Raw genomic sequence first — 21750 nt, forward strand, 5'->3', positions numbered from 1 at the left:
AGATCGGGACGAAAGGAATTCCTATTTGAATACATACCATCTTTCAACATGAAGTTACTTGGTCCAGTATAATATGCAAATTAAAGATGGATTTCGGAAATGACATATCTATATTTATTACAGCAAACGCATGGATAAAGTAGCTTTCATCGTATACTAAAGTAGTTTTCATGCGATTCTGCTACCCCCTTGCATGTCTTGTATGTATCTGACTGCGTCCATTCCCACTAAAGTGAATTCTGTAGCATTTGCAGGCGGCTGAGGTTCGAAATCCTTCGGAAAATTCAATACTTTGTTTCTCTCATCGCGTTCTAAGATTACAGTAAGAGTCAAGTCTTTAATATCCTCTTTATCGACAACAACTTCACCTTTCATTACGTCGGGAGCTTTTCTTTTCCGAACCCGTTCCTTCTGACTGTTTGAACTTTTTCTGAGAATACGTCGGTTGTCTGATCAAACAATTGTCTATTAATATTTTTCCAACATCTACGTTATAATTAGATAGCAGCATATCGTTTTATCAAATACATGAATAGAAGAAGCATAGTGAAGTTGCAAAGGTATCGGTGCAAAGTACAGAAAAGTTGGCTTTCTACTAAAGAAATTTGATGGCTTCTACTTAAAAGCGTATCGTCTCCTTTAACTTTCCCCTATACCTCTTTCACTCATGATACTTTGTTGTCTTCATATTAAGCGGTAACCGAGGATCTCCGAGGAAGACAATCTTTGTGTACCGCGATGCGCACAGCATGGTTCGTACTTTTGTTCTTCTCTTCGCGTGTCAGGACATTGTCCCGTCTCCTACGACTGGCACATGATTCCCGTTCTTTCGGCTTCGGTCCTTGACAGTAGCTGTCACCGATAATATCTACATCCTGCTCGTCGTGGCCGACAGGACGTACGCATTTCACTGCTCGTCTTTTTTCGCAACCTAGCACGCATGGTGTGCAGCCTTGCCAGTCACCGATCATCCATCTACGATCGCCACATCGTCGTTCATTGGTAAATTAAATCGACAATCTAAGATTCTCTTACATCTATCCAAGCGTTGTCTACTTATTAGAGTCCCCTGGGAAGACGCAGTTTCGTCAGTTATAATAATATCGCTCTAGTTGAAACTTTCATTTATTCATCGTGATCACGTGATACGAGTATGTACCTATATGTAATATGTCACACTGACCTCGGTAGACAAGCTGCCTGATGACAGGGTCTCACTTTTTCTTCGGGTTTTGGGATGTTCCTACAGAATGTCTCATCCACTAAACCAGCAACCCTTTCCAAGCAGCGAGGCTTAGAAATCTGTTCACCAGGCCCGCAATTTGCGCTGCACTTTCCCCAGTCGACGAAGCCCCACGAGAAACCTGGCTTACGAGGACTCCTTTCTTTCAGGCCCAACGAATACTTCACCGTCACGTTTTCTTTCGGTAGGACCTATTCAATGAAATAACTCACTCGGCTAACGGGGTTATGCGAGGGCTGGCATGAACAGAATTATGCATTTTCTAAGGTCGAACGGATACACTGAATGCGGACAAGTATTTCTTCGATGAAAGAAAATTTTGTTATACCGAAAAAGCTAACGCTATTGCGTGAGAAAAAATGAATTTATGAAAGAAGTGAACGTTTCAAGTAGAACTATGAATTAAAACTTGAAATAAGAAAGAAAAAGAATCGGATGAAATGTTTGCGAAATGTATTACGTTAAATCATTTCGATGTAATATAATGAGAAACCTGTTTAATTAGATGTCTATAATCTAGCCAGATAATTTACGAGATACGGAGACAGAACGTTCGTTCTAATCAATGCACATATTGTTTCAAGATGAGCGTCGCGTAGGTGCAACCGGTCATAATAAATGCTGGTATAGCAACGTGACAGTAATTAGACTCTTCAGACCTCTATCCTGGCCAGAGTGCTGCACGGCTAGATAACAACTGTCCAAGCGCCGGACACCTTATTCGAGATAGCTTATCGATCTGCCAACCTGCTTAATTAGCGTACTGTATTCGTTATGTTTACCAATATAACCAAGTCCTCCATGACGGGTCCAGGTATGTTGAGAGCCTCCTGACTTGGTCTTATCGTTCCTAACCACGCCTTTGTGCCCGCTACGTCGAACATTCCTAAACGATCTCTGAAATAATCATAGATAATTGTCTGTGTGCCATATCGAGGTATCTTTCTGTTTCTAGGCAGAAGAAAATAGGAATTAACGACACAGCCCTGGTTCTTGGCCTAGGGAAGCTGGCTCGATTAGTTTGCGCGAGATAATCTTGGACGATATCAATAATTACTGTTTTCGTTTCACAAGTGCCTTTACGTGTTCGATTAAAATTTCATTACCCGCCAATTAATGGTTTCCCTTCCCGATTTCGCACCATTATTCTGGATTTCGTGGCTTCCATTTCCTCTACTCGAATATTTGTAGATCCCACAGGGACGTTCACTATTTTCTTGAGTTCTGTTATTGAAAGTTTTCCCCCTTTAGATTATTAGAACTTTTGCACTGATCGGAACGCGCAGTATAGATCCGAATGATTGCGAATAAGAGATTTATACGTCGATAAGAAATATCGTCAGGATCCGAGAGCTACAAGAGAACGGCTGAGATTCTTCGGAGAATACTTGAGAAAGTTCTTGCGCTTTCTCAGAATCTAGTGCTTTTATTCGCGCGGAATTTCAAGTTCCCGCGTTTTATTTATCTCGATCAGAGATTCTTTCGCGCCTTAAGACCTCTTTCGCTTTTTTATGAAATCAAACTCTTGGACATAGGCTATTTTCTTCTCCGATTCTTCTGTGTTCTCTTAGCGTTTTTTTAGCAAACTTGAAGCAAAACTTACGTTTATGTGGAAAAAGTCAGAGAAAAATGGAACGCTGAATTAGCAATTAAGTTGTCTAGTTGTTCGAGTCACTATTATCGAGACAAGAAGAAGGGAGATATCGGACAGTTTAATAAACGGTAGGAAAAATATGTGGAAAATGAAGTTTTACACTTACGGCTCCCTGCCTCGATCGTTACCGTGCCCTCGTTGATCCTACACGAGGTGCCGTTACCCTTACAGACGCCGCATACGTCTTCGATGGCGTTCGACTCCATATTCAGATCGCAGGGTATTTCTCTACAGATTCCCTCTATGCAAATATCCCGAATACCTCTGTAGCAGGTGGTGCCATCGATGACTTTTGGTCTAAGAGATGCCACTAGGTTTGTCTCGCTCAGGCAATAAAGGGAGCAGGGGTTCTCGGACGCCCTCAGATCTGTTCAGGGTCAGTCGCGTCGTTTCAAGAGACTACATATCTAAAGGTGCTGCGTCAGGGGATTCCCAAGTATCGACAGATCGTTCGAGAGGGTAGTTACTTTCTGGCAAATTGTACGCCGTCCATCGGTGAACTTTTCCGTCTTCCGGGAAAACCCAGTTGTTGAATTCGGCGCATTGGACGTCGCGGAACGATGGAGCGTCCACGTCACACGGCTGGAAACGAAACAACTTTTGCTAACTGAGCCCGATAACATTTAAAAGCTTTTAGCTTTGCCTTCTTCTCCGCTTCTACTGTATCTTAAATATCAACTTATTAAGGCAAGAGTCTCGTTTCGCGACAAGACTGGCGTTACTAACGTTAGTGGCACAGATTTGATGACGTTTTCTATTGCCACGACAGTATGCCCCGCCGTTAGACGGTGACGGATTAATACATCGTCTGACTGAGAAAGCCACACCGGAACCGCAACTTCGGGAGCATCGACTCCAAGCTGACCACCTACCCCAATCGCCGTCTATGGCTCCTGCTCGCTCGCCGACTATCAGACATTTCATCCCGTAACACCACTGCAAAGTTAATTATCGTTCAATCCAGAGAGTCTCTTATCACGCTCAAATTACTCGCAAGTCATCGAATTTCCATTATACTCTTCCATCCCCTTTAATACAATTCTGAGGCTACTTCTTTGAACAGGTGGAAAAGAAGAAATGATATCTTTTCAAATACGATAGAATAAAACAGATGCAAAGAATTATTCAATTTCAGATTGAAATCGCTACATTATGTTTTTTTTATTTCCTATCGGAAAGTTCAATCCCAAAGTTGGTCTGGTAAAAGGTAAGAATATTTGCGAGGAATCAAAAGACATTTAGTTTACAGTCACGTTTCGTAACAAGAATAATGAAGCAACAGTTTATTTGGGTTTCCCCTCGATGCTATTAAGAAGAATCGAGATTCAATGATATCGCGACGAGGAGTCACGTCGTCGAATCATTTTTACCAGAAACGAAAAATCAATTTATCGTGAGAAGTAGTGGTCGTGGCCGTTTGATCACGCTTCGCTACGTGACAGAGCAAGGCCGAAAATATTTTTCGATAATCGACGAACTTGGCGAAGAGCCGAGAAAACCCGCAGGGACGTGATAAAACGTTCGCAAATGAAAACGCACTTGCTAGACGATGATATTCACGTAGTGTATCTTGCCTTTCTTCACGTATGAAGGGGAGCAAACTTTTTCTGACCTTTACGAGATTGGATTGTACGACGTTCTCAGATACTCTCACGAACATTGTTTCTACGCGAATAAACTTCTTGCCCCTTTTGGGGCTACAAAAGTGATTCTTTCGAATTTTCTCCAACTTCTCTTCCTCTCATTTTCGCGTATAAATTTTGCATTAGGAATATTCTCGACCCCTTATGTCCCGTTCATTTGACTATTCCTTATACTTGGGTTTATTATTTATCTTTTCGAAGATGCTATTAGTTCATTTTTCCTTCTTAGAATGAATGGATTTCATGTAAAAGAAAGAAGCATAGGCGTGTTTCGTTAAACACAACTCGAGTGGCTGATATAGAACGTGTAGAAGGTGGAAGTCGCGCGAAAAACAACTGTTCGCGTGCTTCGAGCACGATGTCTTAATCGCAAATGCATTGAAATTCATACGGTCGAGAGTTTTTTATGCGGCGGTAGTGAACCGTCAAATCCTACTAAAGCAGTTTTTTGCAAAAGTCGCACCGTGACACGTTTCGTGATGCATTTATACGGCATTATCGCATATCTAAACTATATGTATCATTTCAAAGGAGAAACGTATAATTCTTTCACAATCACCTAGAGAAATAAAGCTTACCTTCGACCTCCTAACGTTTCAGACCATTAACCTTTTTATGGCTGTCGTTAGTAGAAAAGCTTCTTATAGTTTGGAGATATGTATGTAAATGCTTGCGTTAAATGGGGGCAATCGAGATCACTTGATAAACTTAAATTTGAAAAAAACGCGATATTTCTTAGGTTTAATTAGCGTCCTCCCTGCAGTGATAGGTGTATTTGTAATTTCATATTTTAAGTAAACCTGTTATCCGTTGAAATCAATGGAAATGGTTAAACTACTGAACTCTAGGTAATCAAATATTCCAGCAAGGTGGTAGTTGTTTAGCAGTACCATGATAAAAGAACAATTTGCAGCGGTTTAATCGACAAGGATAAGAATACTAGCCAGTCAGTGTACTGTAGTTTCGCGCGGTTCGTTCGCTCTGGAATTTCATTAGCCAAACGAAATTCCGCAACAGCAGCGAGATCGACTGGAGGATACTCGGTAATTAGCCTTTGTATTTTTCCAGGCGATAATTTACCCTGTTCTCTCCGCAGCTCGTACCCTCGACGGGTGGTTTCCTGGCAGACACGCAACCCTTTCCCGGAATGGCGCACCTCAGGCTCTCGCAGCTCTGAAAATGAAACGCGATCGTATTTGCAGGGGATAGTGGAGAATTGTGGTTTCGTGCCGATTGCGATATCGCGGAACGATATCCTGGTTATGGGAGTTGCTTATCTGAACGACGCGTCGCAACGCACGATGCAACGTATTTTCCTAAAAGGATAAGGCAGACCGTTGCTAGAATGTAAAAGGTTGCTCTCTCGAGCGACAGATGGTGCCTCCTTACGGTTATGCTATATCCACTTGCATCAGTTTAATCAAAACTGATCGAGCGCTTTTCATTCACTTTCAAATACAAGACAAACTTTTATAAATTCAGGATGCGAGGACATAAAAAATTGAAACGTTCTAAAAAGCTGCGTGCAGTTTCAGTGGACTCTCCTGGCATGAAATAAATGAAAATGTCTACGAGGTATCTCCTTCTCATATAATTAAGATTAATACCAAGATTAACGCGTAATTGAGATGAAATGCTCGAAATTTCCGGCCACTGTAAATTTTCATTTTTCTTTTTACATCGTATAAATATTTAAGAAGCAAAAAAGGAGGGCAGAATTTTAACTTCACGCGTTTAACGAGTTAATAAAGGAGAAAGAGAGGAGGAAATTTTCTTTTACGTATCTCAAACGATATTATGGTGACGTATAGTTAAAATGTCAGCAGGCACGGGTGGAAGTAATTTTTTCTCCGTCAACGTAAACACCAGGATAAATTTAACTAATTTCATATGCGCAGGGGTGCTTAATTAACCCGCTAAAGTCGTTGAACAGGACTGAAAGTGTTTGCAGTTGCCGCTTTACTATACCATGGGACTCTTGCAAATATGACTAACTTAATGAACAAATGAGATGCATTAATGAAACCACGTTGCTAGTTGCGATTACGAGCAACTTTTCTTTTCTTTCGTTTTACCGAAAACCCCGAATCTTTGTTCCGTGCGCGTCAATCGCAAATATTATCGGAAACAACAATGGCCGTAGATCGACACGATTATAGCGTTCTCTTGAAAACAATGTCACTCGATAAACAACCAGGTAGTCCCTCGCATTTTCATTAAGTTCATTAACGCTTCACTCCACCCTATGTTTTCCAGTTTATTTATAAAATTACAACAGTCTGTTGAATCGTCATTGGTTGATTCCGACTGACAAAATAATGAGAATGTTCGAGTGAATTTAAAACAATTCTATTTGTAATCGCGTACTCGTGACCTCTCGTTAAAGCTACCATTAGTTGAACGCATTGTTTCTAAAAAAGTTACAAAAATGCGAGTGTCAAGTCGAAGGAGATGCAAACTACCATATAGTCGGGGAGACTTTTGCAGTGTAATTCGTTCTCATGACGAAGTTTATTGGAACAGCGAAACACGTTCACTCCGCGAGCGTTTTAATTTTCACCTTTCAACAGTTTTCCATGAGAGCGAATATTTTCTACACCGCGCCGCGCCGTACCGCGCCGCACCGCGCCGCACCGCGCCGCACCGCGCCGCACCGCGCCGCACCGCGCCGCACCGCGCCGCACCGCGCCGCACCGCGACGAAATATGACGGAAACATAAAGGATATGGTGCTGTAGGTCGGTGCATAATATTGCAGGAAAAATAAAGATGAAGAAGATTCGCGTGCCGTAATATCGTGGCAGAAATTGGAGGAAGAAATACACGGAATTACCGGTAGAAAAAAAGTAAACGGTTAATAGTAATGTTTCTTTACGATTCCCAAATCGCACTGTCGAGCATCTTGATCATACTGAAAGCGACATTGGTCATCGATGTTGTACATCACTCCTGGAAGCAGCTCCATGACAGGAAAATCGGGAGTTTCAGGTTCATCTTCTAAACAAAATCCTAAATCCATTCTGTAATAAGAATGTTTGAAATGCAAGTTGAAAATAAGTACTTGACAATTTTCCGTGCCGTTAGAATAAAAGAAGAACAGCATTTGGTCTCGACGTTTGCCGACCAGGTGCAAAAAGACTTGCAACGAATTAGTATCGAGCTAAGCCTTTCAAAGATTTGAATCTGGTTTACAAGAAATGATACCTGTGCGGTAAAGACCATAGTTTCTTACTCGATGTACGATTTCAGAGCCTTTTTGGAGCACTTTGACCATCTTTTCGTAACATACATGGTACCAGGATGCATGACTGTAGTCTCGATAAATCCCTTTCCATGGTGGATTATTCCAGGACAACCGTTCAGTCCTTCGACGTCGTGAGACATGCCCAATCTGTCAGCAGAAATTGAGATGTGTATTTCGGAGACTTATCAAATTTGAACGATGGGGAAGATAGTTTTTGATGTAACCGAAAATTCGAAATTCTTGTCGTTTAGTTGAAAATATAACGATCGTACGTGTGTCCTATATGATGAGTTACGTGATATCCTGTCTCTAAACCAACATCCCTCACGACGACAGCACCTTTCAGAGGATCGCATGTCCCACCAATCGTCGACGTACCAGTAAAGCCGCACAGGCTCGACGTTTCGCAGATATTGCTTCTAACAGTTACGATCGATCGTTAAAAATCGTATTTGAATGATACCTAATGGCAACATACTTTGTAATCAGAATAGCACAGTCGTGATGGTTTGGATGGGAATCGTCACCTGGATTGATTAGCTGTTGCCATTGTTGGAAATATTTTAGCGTTTTCTCCGCATCTTTGGTCATTCGTAGGTCCATCTATCCAGTTTAGTAGAAGTGTAGATTTCAGATAACGAAGAATATTAACTACTGTTCGAATATATGATTTCGAAAAAATATGTACCTCCTGATCTTGGAGTTGCATTCTTATCGTTCTAACCACGCTTAGTTCCATCAGTACTCCTAGACTGAGGTCATGCAGTAATCCTGCTGCCTGAAAAAGGGCCAAACTATTAGATAGAGGATTTAAAAGAGAAAGAAATAAAAGTGGGGATTTGAAAGAGTTGGCACCATGTTGAGCAGGGTGAGCGCGTAATTCTCGACGTCAGAGTCTCTGTGATAATCGAGAACGATCTTGTCGAGTACCAGCAGCAGTTCCAGTGTGTAGGAGCCGACGTGCTCCTTAGATGGCTGCCTTTTCTGCGAACTGAAAGCGCGCTTGGCAATGGTTTTGACCATATCGCCGGTGACATTACAGAGAATCTCGGCGTTCGTTCCGAATTCGTCGGGTCTCTTTTTGTAGACGACATGCGGGTGCTCCGCTTCTTTGGTGAAGTCGTGACCGGCCAACGGCTCGATCGTGTACCACGATCGTTTCGTTCTAATATATCCGGCCTGGAGATGAGAACACCGAGATTCCTTCCAGTCAGATTTATCTTACGCTCGGTGAACTGGTCGTGATATTTGCTCGGGTCGTTTGAAAGCCTTATCCGGGAGACTGCCTCCCGTAATCGATTTAAAATGTTGCTCCCTTGTTTCCATTTCCGCTGACTCTCTTTTTCCTACTTTTTTCAGAGAATCTCACGATTTCGAGCATAGAGTTGCTAACAATACTATATTTATAGCGTTGCGATAAGGACATCCATCAATTTTAGAGTTTCAAACGACGAATTCAGTTAAGATAGCGTTTTATTCTACTAACGAGACCGTAACAAGTGGACAAGGCGCTTTTCTCCGACTGACCGTGAACATGCCCCTGATAGTGGCACTGGCTGTCGCGCATACGCTGCAGTTGCACATTTTCGAAGAAGTCGCTATCTCCTTTATTTCGAAGAGTCATTGGTTTCGCATGGTCTTCGACAATAGCGCCTAAAGAAAATACGTAGAGTCTTGTTACTTTCGAGACCGAGAAGAAAGTTGAAAGTAAACGGTAGAAGTGTTTTCTGAAAGGTTTCGCTCATAAAAGCAAATTCCTTCGTCGTGAAATTTCTATTCCGAAAATGACCGTATAGATCGATCAGATTCTTTACTCGCCTGGAGCAACGAGGCAGTGATTCGGTCGGAGCTCGAGGTGCTGTTCCTCGTCCCCGATTTGCAAACGGTAGTGAACAGCATCGTCCGGAATTGTATCCGTCCTCGTTCGACCCGCGTAAAAGGAACGCTTGAAGTGATGAGGTATTTGATGCGACAGGAACTTTCCATCCGACCTGACTTTCCTCGGCACCACGATTTCGTATCCGTTGGAAAATTCAACGTCGCGCGTGTAACGCCCTTGAAAAATGAATCGCCGTTATCAGACCGCCTTCGTCTCTCGCCAGGAACATTTCCAGTAGAAGTCAGATTCAATTCATTATTTCAACGGGAATACCAATTTCCCTTTAGCAACTTTCTCTTCGCGTTTGCGCTTTCTTTTAAATAGACACTTTTAACGGTAACTTTTTCAACGCGGTAACCATTAGAGACTGTCGTAGTAAGTGGTAGCGATACCAACCGAATCAACTGTCGATTTCAAAAGATGCCCCGTTTTAGCGCCAATGGAGATGACGAAGTAACTTTCTTTTAAATTCGATATGTTTCACGACGATTTTCCGAGGGGTACGTTTCAATCTTTCAGTATTCAGTACTTTCTCGAAGAGGATCGATTTTGTCCATTTATTCGACACGTCGCGTAGATTCTATGCAACTTCAAGTTATTTTTCTTCTCGATATAACTCTGTTTGCACGTAGCACGCCTCGACTACGATTTACGCGTCGTTTGTTCCGACACCCGTTCGATATAACATTTCATCCCTTCATAATTTTAAAAGGCCCCGACCTACTTCCAGTTCGTGTAACGAAAAATGCCATGTCGCGTTCACTAATGAATTCAGTTTACGGCCAAAAGTGCTCTTTCAGATTTTCATTTTTTTATTTCTCGACGCCAATCATGAAGAAAATCCAATTACATTTACCTCGTCTTCTTTCATTTCCCAAACTCAAGCTACACGATATTCAAATAAACTTGTCTTGCAATTGCGTCACACGTTTATTAATATTCGTCTCAGCATAGAAATTAATCAGCGAAACGTTATCGCGTATCAAATGCGTTGTAAATATTTCACTGCCACTTCCATATCATACGCGTCTTCACGCGTCTAAACTCTGACTCCAAAATAGGGTGTATGTAGCTGATAAAATGATCGTGATTTCATTTGAAAGTATGGAGAACGCGTAATATTAACGGGCGAAAGGAACAATCTGCCACATTCCGGTGACAAGCGGCGAAGAAAATATTTGGATCGCGGTCAAGAAGCGATTTCTTCGTGGACTAACTTCAAAAGCTCGAGTAGCTGTGGAGAAGTTCCTCGAGGAGGTTAGAGGAGAAGATCGATCGAGCACGAGCGTCGAACGAGCTCAGTGAACGATGACATTATTACGAAACGACCAACGTCTCTTGCACAGGGAAATTTCGATGCTACTCTACATACATATATACCGGCAAGTTTACATTGGTTCCTCGAAGTCGACGTCGAAGCGTCGACAATGCAAAATAACAATTTGATCTTCCTTGAAGCGATGCATAACTTCAAACTTAACGCTCGCTTAAGCGGGAAAATCAATTAGAATGCAAAAAATTAGCCATCTGCTCAAACATACATATGTATTGGCAAACTTTGGGCACAGAATTCATCGAAATGCTAATGAGCAGTCGATTTGATAAGCTATTTTTGCGCGTATGACATTCGTTATACGTATGCGCAACGCTGACCACGTGTGCGCAATGTTTTATCGATTATTTAAAAGTTTCCGCTATGCATGTTCGTTGAACGTTTCGCTTTGATGAATTGGGATTGGAAGTATCGAGGCGCGTTCGATGCGTCGCGTCGCGTCGCGTCGCGTCGCGTCGCGTCATGTCGTCGGTTGACAGTCGGCCATATACACGACATAACCAAAATCATACTGATTTCACTTATGAAATTTCGTTTTCGAGTTTCAGTGGAGAGCGTTACCTCTGCACGCACTGCTGAAGCCTTCAAAATGGAATAAAACCAGTAGAGGGAAACAAAATATGGAATAAATGGAGTAACGATCGACCATCTTTCCTTTTTGCAATGAAGCTTCACCGTGACGGTTGTTTGCGGAAACGTAGCATATTTTCAAAAGACAAAGCAAAGCCTCTTCGATCAGAAGCGTACAACTTATCGATATTGAAACAGGGCAATTCGACTGATCTTATATAGTTAGCAAACATATTAATTGAAAAGTTATTTGAATAGTTTTCGCTTGTGTAAGAACACTTTAGCTCCTCGAGATTGCTCGTGGGTTTTTCGAAAGGTAGTTGTGGTGAGTTGAAGGAAAATTGGGCGTTATATGAGAAAACGCGGAAAGAAGAACGAGACAAGGTACAATGGTTGCCGTGAATTCTGCTCTTTTTGTCCATCGATATTTAATTCCATTTCTACGAAATTCCACTGTACACATGGAAGAAAAAAGTTGCTCCTTCGAGCGCCTACAATGAAAGGCACTCTCCCTTGGCCTCCGAGGTGACTTACAATGGTCGTTTGATGCAATCTCCTTATCGTAAAGTTCAGATTAAAGCGGTAAAAAGTTTTATACTCCTTGGCAGAAACTTCAGATGCTCGTAGCGATTCTTCTCTCGCTTCTTTGCTCACGTTCCACCATTACCTCCCCCCGTTTTCCTTTTTTCAAACTGTTTCGCTGTCATTATATATTCTGGACAATCTGTCCGAAATCTTCTCCAGATGTTAGAATTACGCACAACATGGACGATTAATTGGCAGAAAGAAGTTTTCGTTTAGTTGTTTGCGTTATCACGCAACTCGTTTGCTTTTATGACTGTTGCATTTTCCCTTCCGTACGATACTTTTCAACCAATTAATCAAATTTCACACAGCAAAGTCGATAAAGCTACTTCTGCTGTACGCTTACTATTTGGACCTAGAAGAGGGTCAAATATAATTATATTTACATTAAGTGAACTGTCGATAGGAGTGCAATAAAATAGAATTAGAAAATAGAGAGTGAAAGAGTATTTCATAGAAATAACGTTATCTTTTGGATGGCGAACCGTATATTTCCAGTAGTACGCGACAGAAGCTCTGAAAATCATTTGAGACTCGGATCATCGGTTGTTCCAAAAGTCGTCGATATATCCGACTGGATCGAGAGTAAACTAAAAGCTCGAGTACGAACTGACAGGGTTTTCACTCGGAGGGTGACGTTTAATTAAAAATAGGAGCTCAGTTTCTAAAAATATTTCTTCGTGAGTCATTGCAAACCGCCCCCGGGAGCAAAAGGGGAACTCTGCGTTGGTGAGATAAAATTGTCAAACGACGCAGAGGAGAAGTTAATGCGCGTCGCTGGAACGGCATTGTATGTTTGTACACATAGTGCACATACGAACTCTTTGTTTTCGTGAGTTGGCTCGTTCGTTTGTTTCTAACGTGGCGTGTAGTATTCGAACCAGCTGGTGTACACGATGCGTCGATGAAAGTAACGTTGCGGACTGAAACAATTCTTGAATTGCTCTCGTCGTGGCTACTCTTCCTTCCATCGATTCGTCAATTTCTCAGAATATGTATATGTAGATGAAAAACTCAAGAATTTCCGTCGCATTTCAATATCATTCTGACTTTCTTCTTTTCATTTACTTTCATGCGTTTTTTTCGAGGAATTATCATCCGTTCGATTAATTATCTTTTTAGGGCAAAACCGATTAAATGCTTTTTAATTAATGAACACAATTATTCGTGGCAAAGAGGAAAATACGCGAACTTCTCTCGATTAATGGTCTTTAATTAAATGATAAAAAACGGCTGAATAAATATTCTCGATTGAAACAACTATTGATCCTTGCTCCTGTTTATGTTACGCAATTTCTGATACATTATCATAGCTACTTTAAGTTTTAATATTTGGAGAAATATTTGATCTGAAATATCATATGGAGCATATTACAATACCTACAGCAGGATATTTTCTGATACAAACTCATTTATAAATGAAAATGATCAATTTTATCCAGGTACCAACGATGATGAAGCTTCTATTTCCATTTTTCTTTTTCGAAAACAGTCGATAGCTCCACTCTCCTCTCAATTATTCCAGACGGATAAGAGTGAACGATTATCCGCAAATTTGTATTCCCTTCCTGAAACCGAAATTTTCAGGGTAATCTTATGACAATCTTCGTAAGGAGAGAAGCATCCTCAAACTGAATCTTACTAGGCACAGTTGGAGTGTTCAGTTTTTTCTTCAGATGAAATCCACTAGGCGGAATAAGTGCGGTATTCTAAATGACGGAGCAGTCGGATCGTATGCAAATGAGAGGAAAGCGGAAACGGAACGTCGACGAGCGGAAACAGCAATCGTATCAACTGCTGACTTATTATATTCGGAATAGTAATGGAGAAGACGGTTGCGCCTGGTCACGGAGTAGGCGCTTTTAGCAATTCAAACTATCGTTAGAAATCTTAGTTTTCATCTGGTAGAAGAAAGTTGGATCCATTGTGGTCATGGATCGCTATAGAATACTAAGCGAATTGCATGTACAAGATTACCATCTGCTTAAAGCTGTAACTATTAAATACTATTGTATCTTAAAAACGTAGTTTATATGTTTCAGGTTGTCCAGCAATTGTGGAGCAGCTATGATTTTGAAATTGTAAAGAATTGGGTCGAGTTGTCCATCTCCACGCTTTGATGTTTTCATCACCATCTCAATGTTTTGAGTGATATTCCGGATAAATGGTCTCGATAGAAACGGGAAGAAGATGTCGTCGACAGGAGCAACGAAAAACTCGATCGGGTAGACTCGATCGGGTAGACTCGAGTCGGGTTGGGAAACAGACACGTCTCGAGGAACTCCGCGACCACTTCATTTCCTTCCTTTATTCCTCCTTCCACGCTGAACCGTTGGTTCTCTGATGAGTCCTACCGACCGATGCACTTTTAGAGAAACTGGCTGAAATTCGAATTCGCTTCCGCGTGAAGCGGTAAGCCACACCGTACCTCCGCGTCGCGTTTAACAAACATTATTCCTGGCCTTTCGTTGCGAGAAACTCGCATATTTCCCAGTCAGACTCCTTTCGCCAAACCGGAATCCCGAGGGGGAACCGGAATTTACTCATTCTTGCAACAAGTTGGAGTCGAACAAGGTTAGAGGGTAATTGCGTGAAAATCTGCAATTATTATGCGCGAAGGATTCTCAAAGAATCCTTCAGATTTATAGAAGCAACGTTATCCTGTATAATTTAGCGAATCTCTCTTTTCTCTCTCGCTGTTGCGTGTTGCGGCATTTCTCATTAAATAGTATACGCGTGTTTCACATTTTTTAATTTGTCGCCCATCGTTGAAACCCGCCAAAATGAAGCTGTGGTTTCCAGTAACAATCCGCAGAAACACCTATTTCAGGAAAGCTACAGCGAGACATATCGGGCAATTTCATTTTTCTTCTGATGCCACGCGACAACGTGTAACGCATATTCAGTAGCAGTTGTTTCAGCATCTCTAGCTGGATCAAACCGCGGAACATTGACTTTCATTCAAAATTTCAAACCGCAAAAATAAAACTTGTCGATCTGAAACGCACCGATGCATTTTCTCCGGAAAATGCAGGATAGGCCATGTCGTGTATGTCATTATCATAAATGACGGATTTGGACGAGTGAGTTTACGAAGATTGAATTAAATTGTAGTGTTTCTGAGGAAATATCTGAGGAAAAAGAAAGGTATGCGAAAGAAAGGAGGGAATGACAGGACGTGGAAGGGTAAAGAACGAGAAAAGAAAAGTAGCGATGGGTACGAGGACCTCGTGAATATAATCTGTGAATCTCTGGAAAGTTGCTTGATTACAGAAGGCAATAGTGGCGTTCTAATGACGATTATAAACCTAAAATAAATGTTTGATATAATTAAACTATCATTAGGATCACTGAAGTTCTATTGAATGAGGATATCGAAAGGAGAAGCGAGTCTGTGTCATCGGTATCGAAGGAAAGGAAGGCGATAACAACATTGAACGAGAAGGTTGGTTTCGTTCGAGCGAACGCATTGAAAATTGCGGCCTCGTAAATCGGCGTTAGTATCCGCCGCGATTCGACAATTCCGCGCACCCTCCTACCCATTATCTCGGTCGTTTCGTGGCGTTAGGTTAAACGAAACCGTTCAATAAGTTCACCACAATTTGGCGACAAAGGCAACTCTTCGTAATTCCCAGCTAGCTGGACCAATCGATTTTCAATGGCCGCGAGTGATTTTCGCGATTACATTCACGATACTGTATTTTTTACGACTCGTACACTTCACTAGCTAACTCGTCATATCGATAATAACAGCAACAGATAGATTTAGATGTAGAATGTAAGAACTAGTTCTATCTTATACCACCGAGTTTAAAAAGTTGCAAAACACAAATAAAATGAAATCAATGTAATCAATGTTTCTATGCTGAAATAGCAATCGGAGAATCGGAACGCAACGTGCATACGAATTGATCCATAAATGCAAACGAGGTTGGTCGCTGTCCGTATGAAACAATTTTTAATTACCAGCACATCTGTCGCGAGGAATCGTTTGAAAGATCCTTTTGGTCGAGAGCAGACCGATGGTTCTCGAAAATTGCAAAAATTTATTGACCGAATAGACACTCGGTATGGCCGACAAATGTAAATCTCAGCGTCAGCTGCAGCTGCGATCAGAGTGTAAAATAGATCGATGTTCGGCGTCGTTATCACGGGAAAGTTTGTCGACATGTTCCGATATCATTTAATATCGGTTATCGCGTGGAATCATATCCCAAGTTGCGCGCGTTTTGCGCGCATTTTGCGTTCGACTGCGCGTCCGAGACTCCCGTGACCGTTCCACCATCGAAAATTAATTTCACGCTACGAGTGGGAAAAAGAGAATTGATCGGAATACCGATTGTCCTGGAAGATTAATGACGCCTGTGCATTTGTACCAATGGTAAATACGTATTTAAGAGAATCAACGATCCATTAATCTGGTAAAAAATCTGCACAACTACGTATGTTCGATGACGAATGCTCCAATCGCTTCACTGTGGTTAGCCTTCCATCGAGTTACTTGCACAGAGGACCACACAATTTCAAATAGTGTTATTCAACGGAATATTCTACTGCAGTGTTTAACGAAAAGTTATTACATACAAAATTTTTAGCTCTGATATCATTTCTATTATCGAATTCATTTATAGATTCCGTTAATTATAGTACCTATTTTCCATTTTTTCAACGGAAATCTCGCAACCACTTTTCAATCATAGTTACTAGTTGCGTTTGAAATAGGCAATTTCTTACTAAATTATTGCATTTCGTGTTGGGATCGATTCAATTAATTTCGTGTCGTTCCTGAGATTACAATTTCAGTTAAATGCAAATAAAATTATACTAATATTAGTTAATAAAAGCATCCTTTCAATAGATGCAATTAAACGATTTCAAATAATTTACAATTAGCCGAAAAATTGAATGCAAATATTGTACGTTGATGAAAGGGTGACAAGAGTGACAACGTAATGGTGAAATTTTATTAACGACAACTGAATTGCTGCCCAACTATCGCTATCGGTACCGTTCGATTTTAACAATCGATCATGTTTCATATATTTCACAAAATTTCTGCGCTCTCATATTGATATTTCAGTGAAGGTTTTCAGAAATATTACCGAGACAATATTACATATTAATCAGTCAGGGAAACCTTTAAATATAATTTCCATTGCAAATGCGAAAAAGGGTTATAAAACATGAGAGGCATGAAAAGAAATGATCTAAATGAAGTATTACGTTAAGAACCACGTGTATCGAATAATACTGTTGAAATGCAGACTAGCTGTTTTTGTAAGATCACCGTGTAGATGGGAAGACGGGAGGATGGTTGGTGGTTTATGCCGGGCAGTTCTATTAACGCTAGTCAGGTGTTTACCGAATCACGCAGCACAAGCTCGACCTCAATTGTGGCGATTTGTCTCGAGTGGAACTCGAGACTGATATTCAGCAGCTATAGATTTCCCCTTAGGTATAGTTTTTCCTACCGTCACTTCTGCGGCCCTGTTTATTCAATGATTGAACAATCATTTTTTCCACTCTGCATTTCTGAATATTTCCCAATCCCAGCGAAGCGAGTTCAAAATTCAGAGTCAACTCGAAGCAACCTTTGGACCAACCATTAGTTTCTCTTTTTAAATATACTTTCTATTCATAAATTCATTATTATTCTAATTATTATTGTAATTAATTTAGAATGTGAGCTACACTTCAGTTTTCCCAATCGTGATTTCGAAGAATTCACTCATTCAATGAAAGTGTACCAGGAAGTTATTAGTTTTTATCTAAGACAAATGAAAGCGTTTCTCTTTAATGGACAACGTCGTGTTTACATTAACCAGACGTTTATTCTAATTATTTGTGATTTTTTACGATGAACGGGTTCACGAAATTGTATGTGGGTCACGAAGTAGCAAGAAAAGCAGCCGTACTTTAGTAGGGAGTACGACCGAATGAACGAGGAAGCCAAGCGACATTGTGATTCGCGGGAAATACCTAGCTCCATTTCACCAAGATTTGTACCTCCATTAAAGTTCCTTATTTCCGTCTTAAGAAGTTCGACCGGCAATCCCCTTGTTTTCTCGATTCATTTGTGATTGTTCGAAAATCGATCAGACTGCATTACGGTGGATCTTCAGCCAGCAAGTTTTCAGTTTGACTTCAACTGAAAATAGTTGATAGAAAATGTGCTCTGGGAGCAAAACAGTGAAATTCAATAATGCAGGGAGAGCTATAAAATAGCTTGTAAATTAATTTTACTCTATAGCTGAATAATGAACTCGAACAACGAAGATAATACCTGTCATAATTTAATTCGCTACAGCGATAAAGTATTCACTATCAAGCGACTTGTTTACACGAAACTCTGGCTTGTCGATTATTCCATTCTCTATTGCATGTTTAACGAGCAACCGTGCGATGGTTGCAATATCGTAGATTTACAGTAACGAAACGACGAAATCGTGAAATCACTGATTTATAGTAACGAAATGATGAAAGCGGCTGCGTTAAAAAGCTGCGATTCCAGTTTTATCAACTTCATCGCCGCGCCGCGCCGCTGCGTTTAATGTTCCTCTTTATCGTCGCAATGACGGTCAATTAATTCTACTTCCCGGCAAATTAATAGTTCCACCGTGCTAATTGAGTTTACAAATGGAACTCGATTCGATTTCACGGTGACAATGGCATGCTCGCGGAAAACTTCATTTTCGAGTCTTGAAATTTTTCCTGTAACGATGGTGCATCAGCTACCAGCGATACCGGGGAAATTAATGAAATGGTAAATTTAAGATAGCAACATCAAAAACGAAGGAAAACACGTTGACTCGTGTCGTTCTGTTTCTTAAGTCGCGAACGAAATATGACGGATGTACTTGACGATTCCAATGTGTGTTCGAGTTAGTAAACGGCAGAAGAAATGTCTTCTTCTACATATTTAGGGATCACCGATACGCCGCGATGTAACCTTTTTTTTCTCCAACACGATAGGAACCGGTGTATTTGCATGGCTGTTGGTCGTACCTCACGTTCCGTATCACGAGCGCAAGTGATTGATGTTTAAGGCGTTTCGCAGCACGAGCGGAGTACCAGGTATTATGCATAATTATCCTGGCTGGTAAATGTTGTGTAAACATCAGCCGTACTAGCGTAGCCTAGCGCTTTTCTCCTTCACTTTTGTCTTTAGTTTTTCTGCTCGATCAGTTTCACAGTCACCTCCTACAACTTACATTTGATTTACCTCACCCAGCTGATGCTTCATGCGATGATATACACATGCGATGTATACAGTATGAAACGCGAGACCTAAGAATCTCGAGGAAAATGACTGTAATTTTCCTTTTTCGTCATTCGTCTGACTATTCATTCCCTTCTCGATCTCGAGCAGAAACTTCGCTCTATTCAGCCGACGCTTGGTCTGCGTCGATGTATTTGATCACGTAGACCCCTAGCCGGGTGACGCGACGAGTCCTTTTGCGGGACTCGAGATGCTTCACTAATTCTCCGACATCACGTACGGTCGAGTGCTCCACTCGATTATGTGTCAATGTACCGTCTCTTCTCGAGCACCGAATTAACACGCCTGACGGGGATGAAACATCCTTTGAGTGACGTAGCGAATGACTGCCATAGAAATATGTAATATATTTGGGTATTCATTTAGAAAATCCAGGTTATTTCGTTTCAACAATTTTTCCTCGTTCAATATTTTCTCTTTTGAATCCATTATGCGTACCACCAAACTGGTAGGACATTTTCGGCTGGTTCGCAAATGCGTCGCATTCGAGGAACTCTGCGTGAGAATGTTAATAACTGTCAAAATAGAATGCCGATCGATTGTCGGAAATAAAGAAATCAGCATAGTAGCAGAAACAGGGAATGTGCCTCTACCAGACCGTTTCCAGATGTGATCGCTTATAAACACATTCAGCTCCTATTAATCATGTATTTCAACGAGCGGTCGAGTGAGCGCGTTAATTGAATAAATCGATACGTCCCTTTGCACACATTAATCCACCTGATACTTTGCTAATATGGAATAACGAAGGCATATTGGATAGAGTCGAAACGGATCGTTGCTCGAGGATTAACTGCACTTTGTCGTGCCCAGCTGGATGATATTTTATCTGATGCGAAAGTCTTAGCGTATGTTTAACGCCAGTTTCTTCTCTGATATTTCATTTCAGCTTCAAGGATCTATTATTATTTTGTTAAACGATAGAAAATATTATAATTAGTAGGTATCCTTTTCATCTACTGGTTGAGCCTTAAAGGATTCTGCTCATGTTGTTGAATCACCACAATAGAATTGATGACTACTGTTTGTTTCCATCGTTTCGAACAGGTTGAGGAGACGAGAAAGAATACATATTCAACGTTCTCATACTTGTAGGGCTAGTAGAGTATACCCTTCAATAAGACCTTCCTAACACTCTCGTTTCCCATTAAGGCTGGTTCGGGCTGTCGCGCTCACGGAGTGCTCTCAGCCAAGCCTCTTGTACAGCTCCAGCAGCGGTGAGTCAGTTAGGGACCTAGGGATCACCAGCTTCTGTGTCGAGGAACACACTTCCGGGAGAATAACCACCCACAGAAGGCACGTTCAAACCCTTGAAGGAAATGGAAATTTCATGGGCGGTCATTTTATTCAGTCGTTTATTGCAGTCGTTTTGTTTATCGACAAATTCTTCGATACTCCACCGTGCTACGTTTCTCAATGCTTCAGTCCGCGAATGCTGCGCGTGCGCTAAAATCCAATATATCATTAACATAATGTTCGGCACGCAATAACGCCCACACTCGGTCAGGTTAAATGAAATCTGTTCAGTTATCTAACATTGTCGTAATACACGTGACGGTGAAAAGCTTTTCACGAAGGTGGTTGCAAGGAACGGGTCAAGATTCAAGAATGAACGCGGTCGTTTATGAGCGTTCCGACACGCAAAGATGCGTGCGCGAAACCATTTCACACCTACCCGCGTAAATACAAGAAGCTGGTAGATTCGAATTAATTTGTTACCGCGTAGCCAGCGCAAACACAAGATACGTCGGTTCAGCGTCGTACCGATCAAATCTCGACCCATGAGTAACCTCAGAGGAACGAGCTACGCCTTGCTCAAGCTCTTCGCGAGTCGTTTTCCCTGCCTTTCTTCCTTCCAGCTTCTCCTTCGCAGCTACGTCAACGCTAATTCGGAAAATTCTACTAACACGAGTATGACAGCACGTTTTCGGTGCATATTACCATTTTTTCGTCTTCTTTTCTCATCACTTTTTATGCTCCTACATTGCATCGATCTTGTTAACACGATAAACTTCTTCGTGTAGTATATATATTCTATATTCTACTCCCGTTTTCTGAGTTTCGAAGAGTAACTATATTATCAGGGCTTTTAATTAGTCGAACTTAAACTTTCCTTTATCTTTATTAGACATTTTTATAAGAAGCTTCCAACAATTTTCCCGCGAATTTTTAGGAGGAGAAATATCAAAAATGAATCGTAATTCGGAGCTTATGCTGCTGTTTATTTAGAATGAGCAAAGACTACTATTTATATAGGTAGGTATGTTAATTTATTGCACTGTAGGTTTCAGTATGCAAAATAAAACGTGTAGTACTTTTTT

General features: G+C 41.1%; 1 protein-coding gene and 1 long non-coding RNA gene across 2 annotated transcripts in view; both read right to left on the reverse strand.

Annotated features, from left to right (window-relative positions):
• Positions 1–461: 461 nt before the first annotated feature.
• On the reverse strand, positions 462–1296 carry LOC143177436 (uncharacterized). Its single transcript, XR_013001569.1, has 2 exons — positions 1184–1296; positions 462–1069 (listed from the first exon to the last, which is right to left on the reverse strand). It is a non-coding gene; the product is annotated as an uncharacterized LOC143177436 (long non-coding RNA).
• Positions 1297–14414: 13118 nt separating this feature from the next.
• The window catches only part of LOC143188879 (zwei Ig domain protein zig-8), a 62881-nt gene continuing 55545 nt past the window's right edge, over positions 14415–21750 (reverse strand). Inside the window, exon 7 of the mRNA XM_076393378.1 lies at positions 14415–14500. Coding sequence (XP_076249493.1) covers positions 14445–14500 — 56 coding nt within the window. The 3' untranslated portion in view covers positions 14415–14444. The remainder of the gene's footprint in view (positions 14501–21750) is intronic.

This window comes from Calliopsis andreniformis, chromosome 3, assembly GCF_051401765.1.
Source record: "Calliopsis andreniformis isolate RMS-2024a chromosome 3, iyCalAndr_principal, whole genome shotgun sequence".
NCBI lineage: Eukaryota > Metazoa > Arthropoda > Insecta > Hymenoptera > Andrenidae > Calliopsis > Calliopsis andreniformis.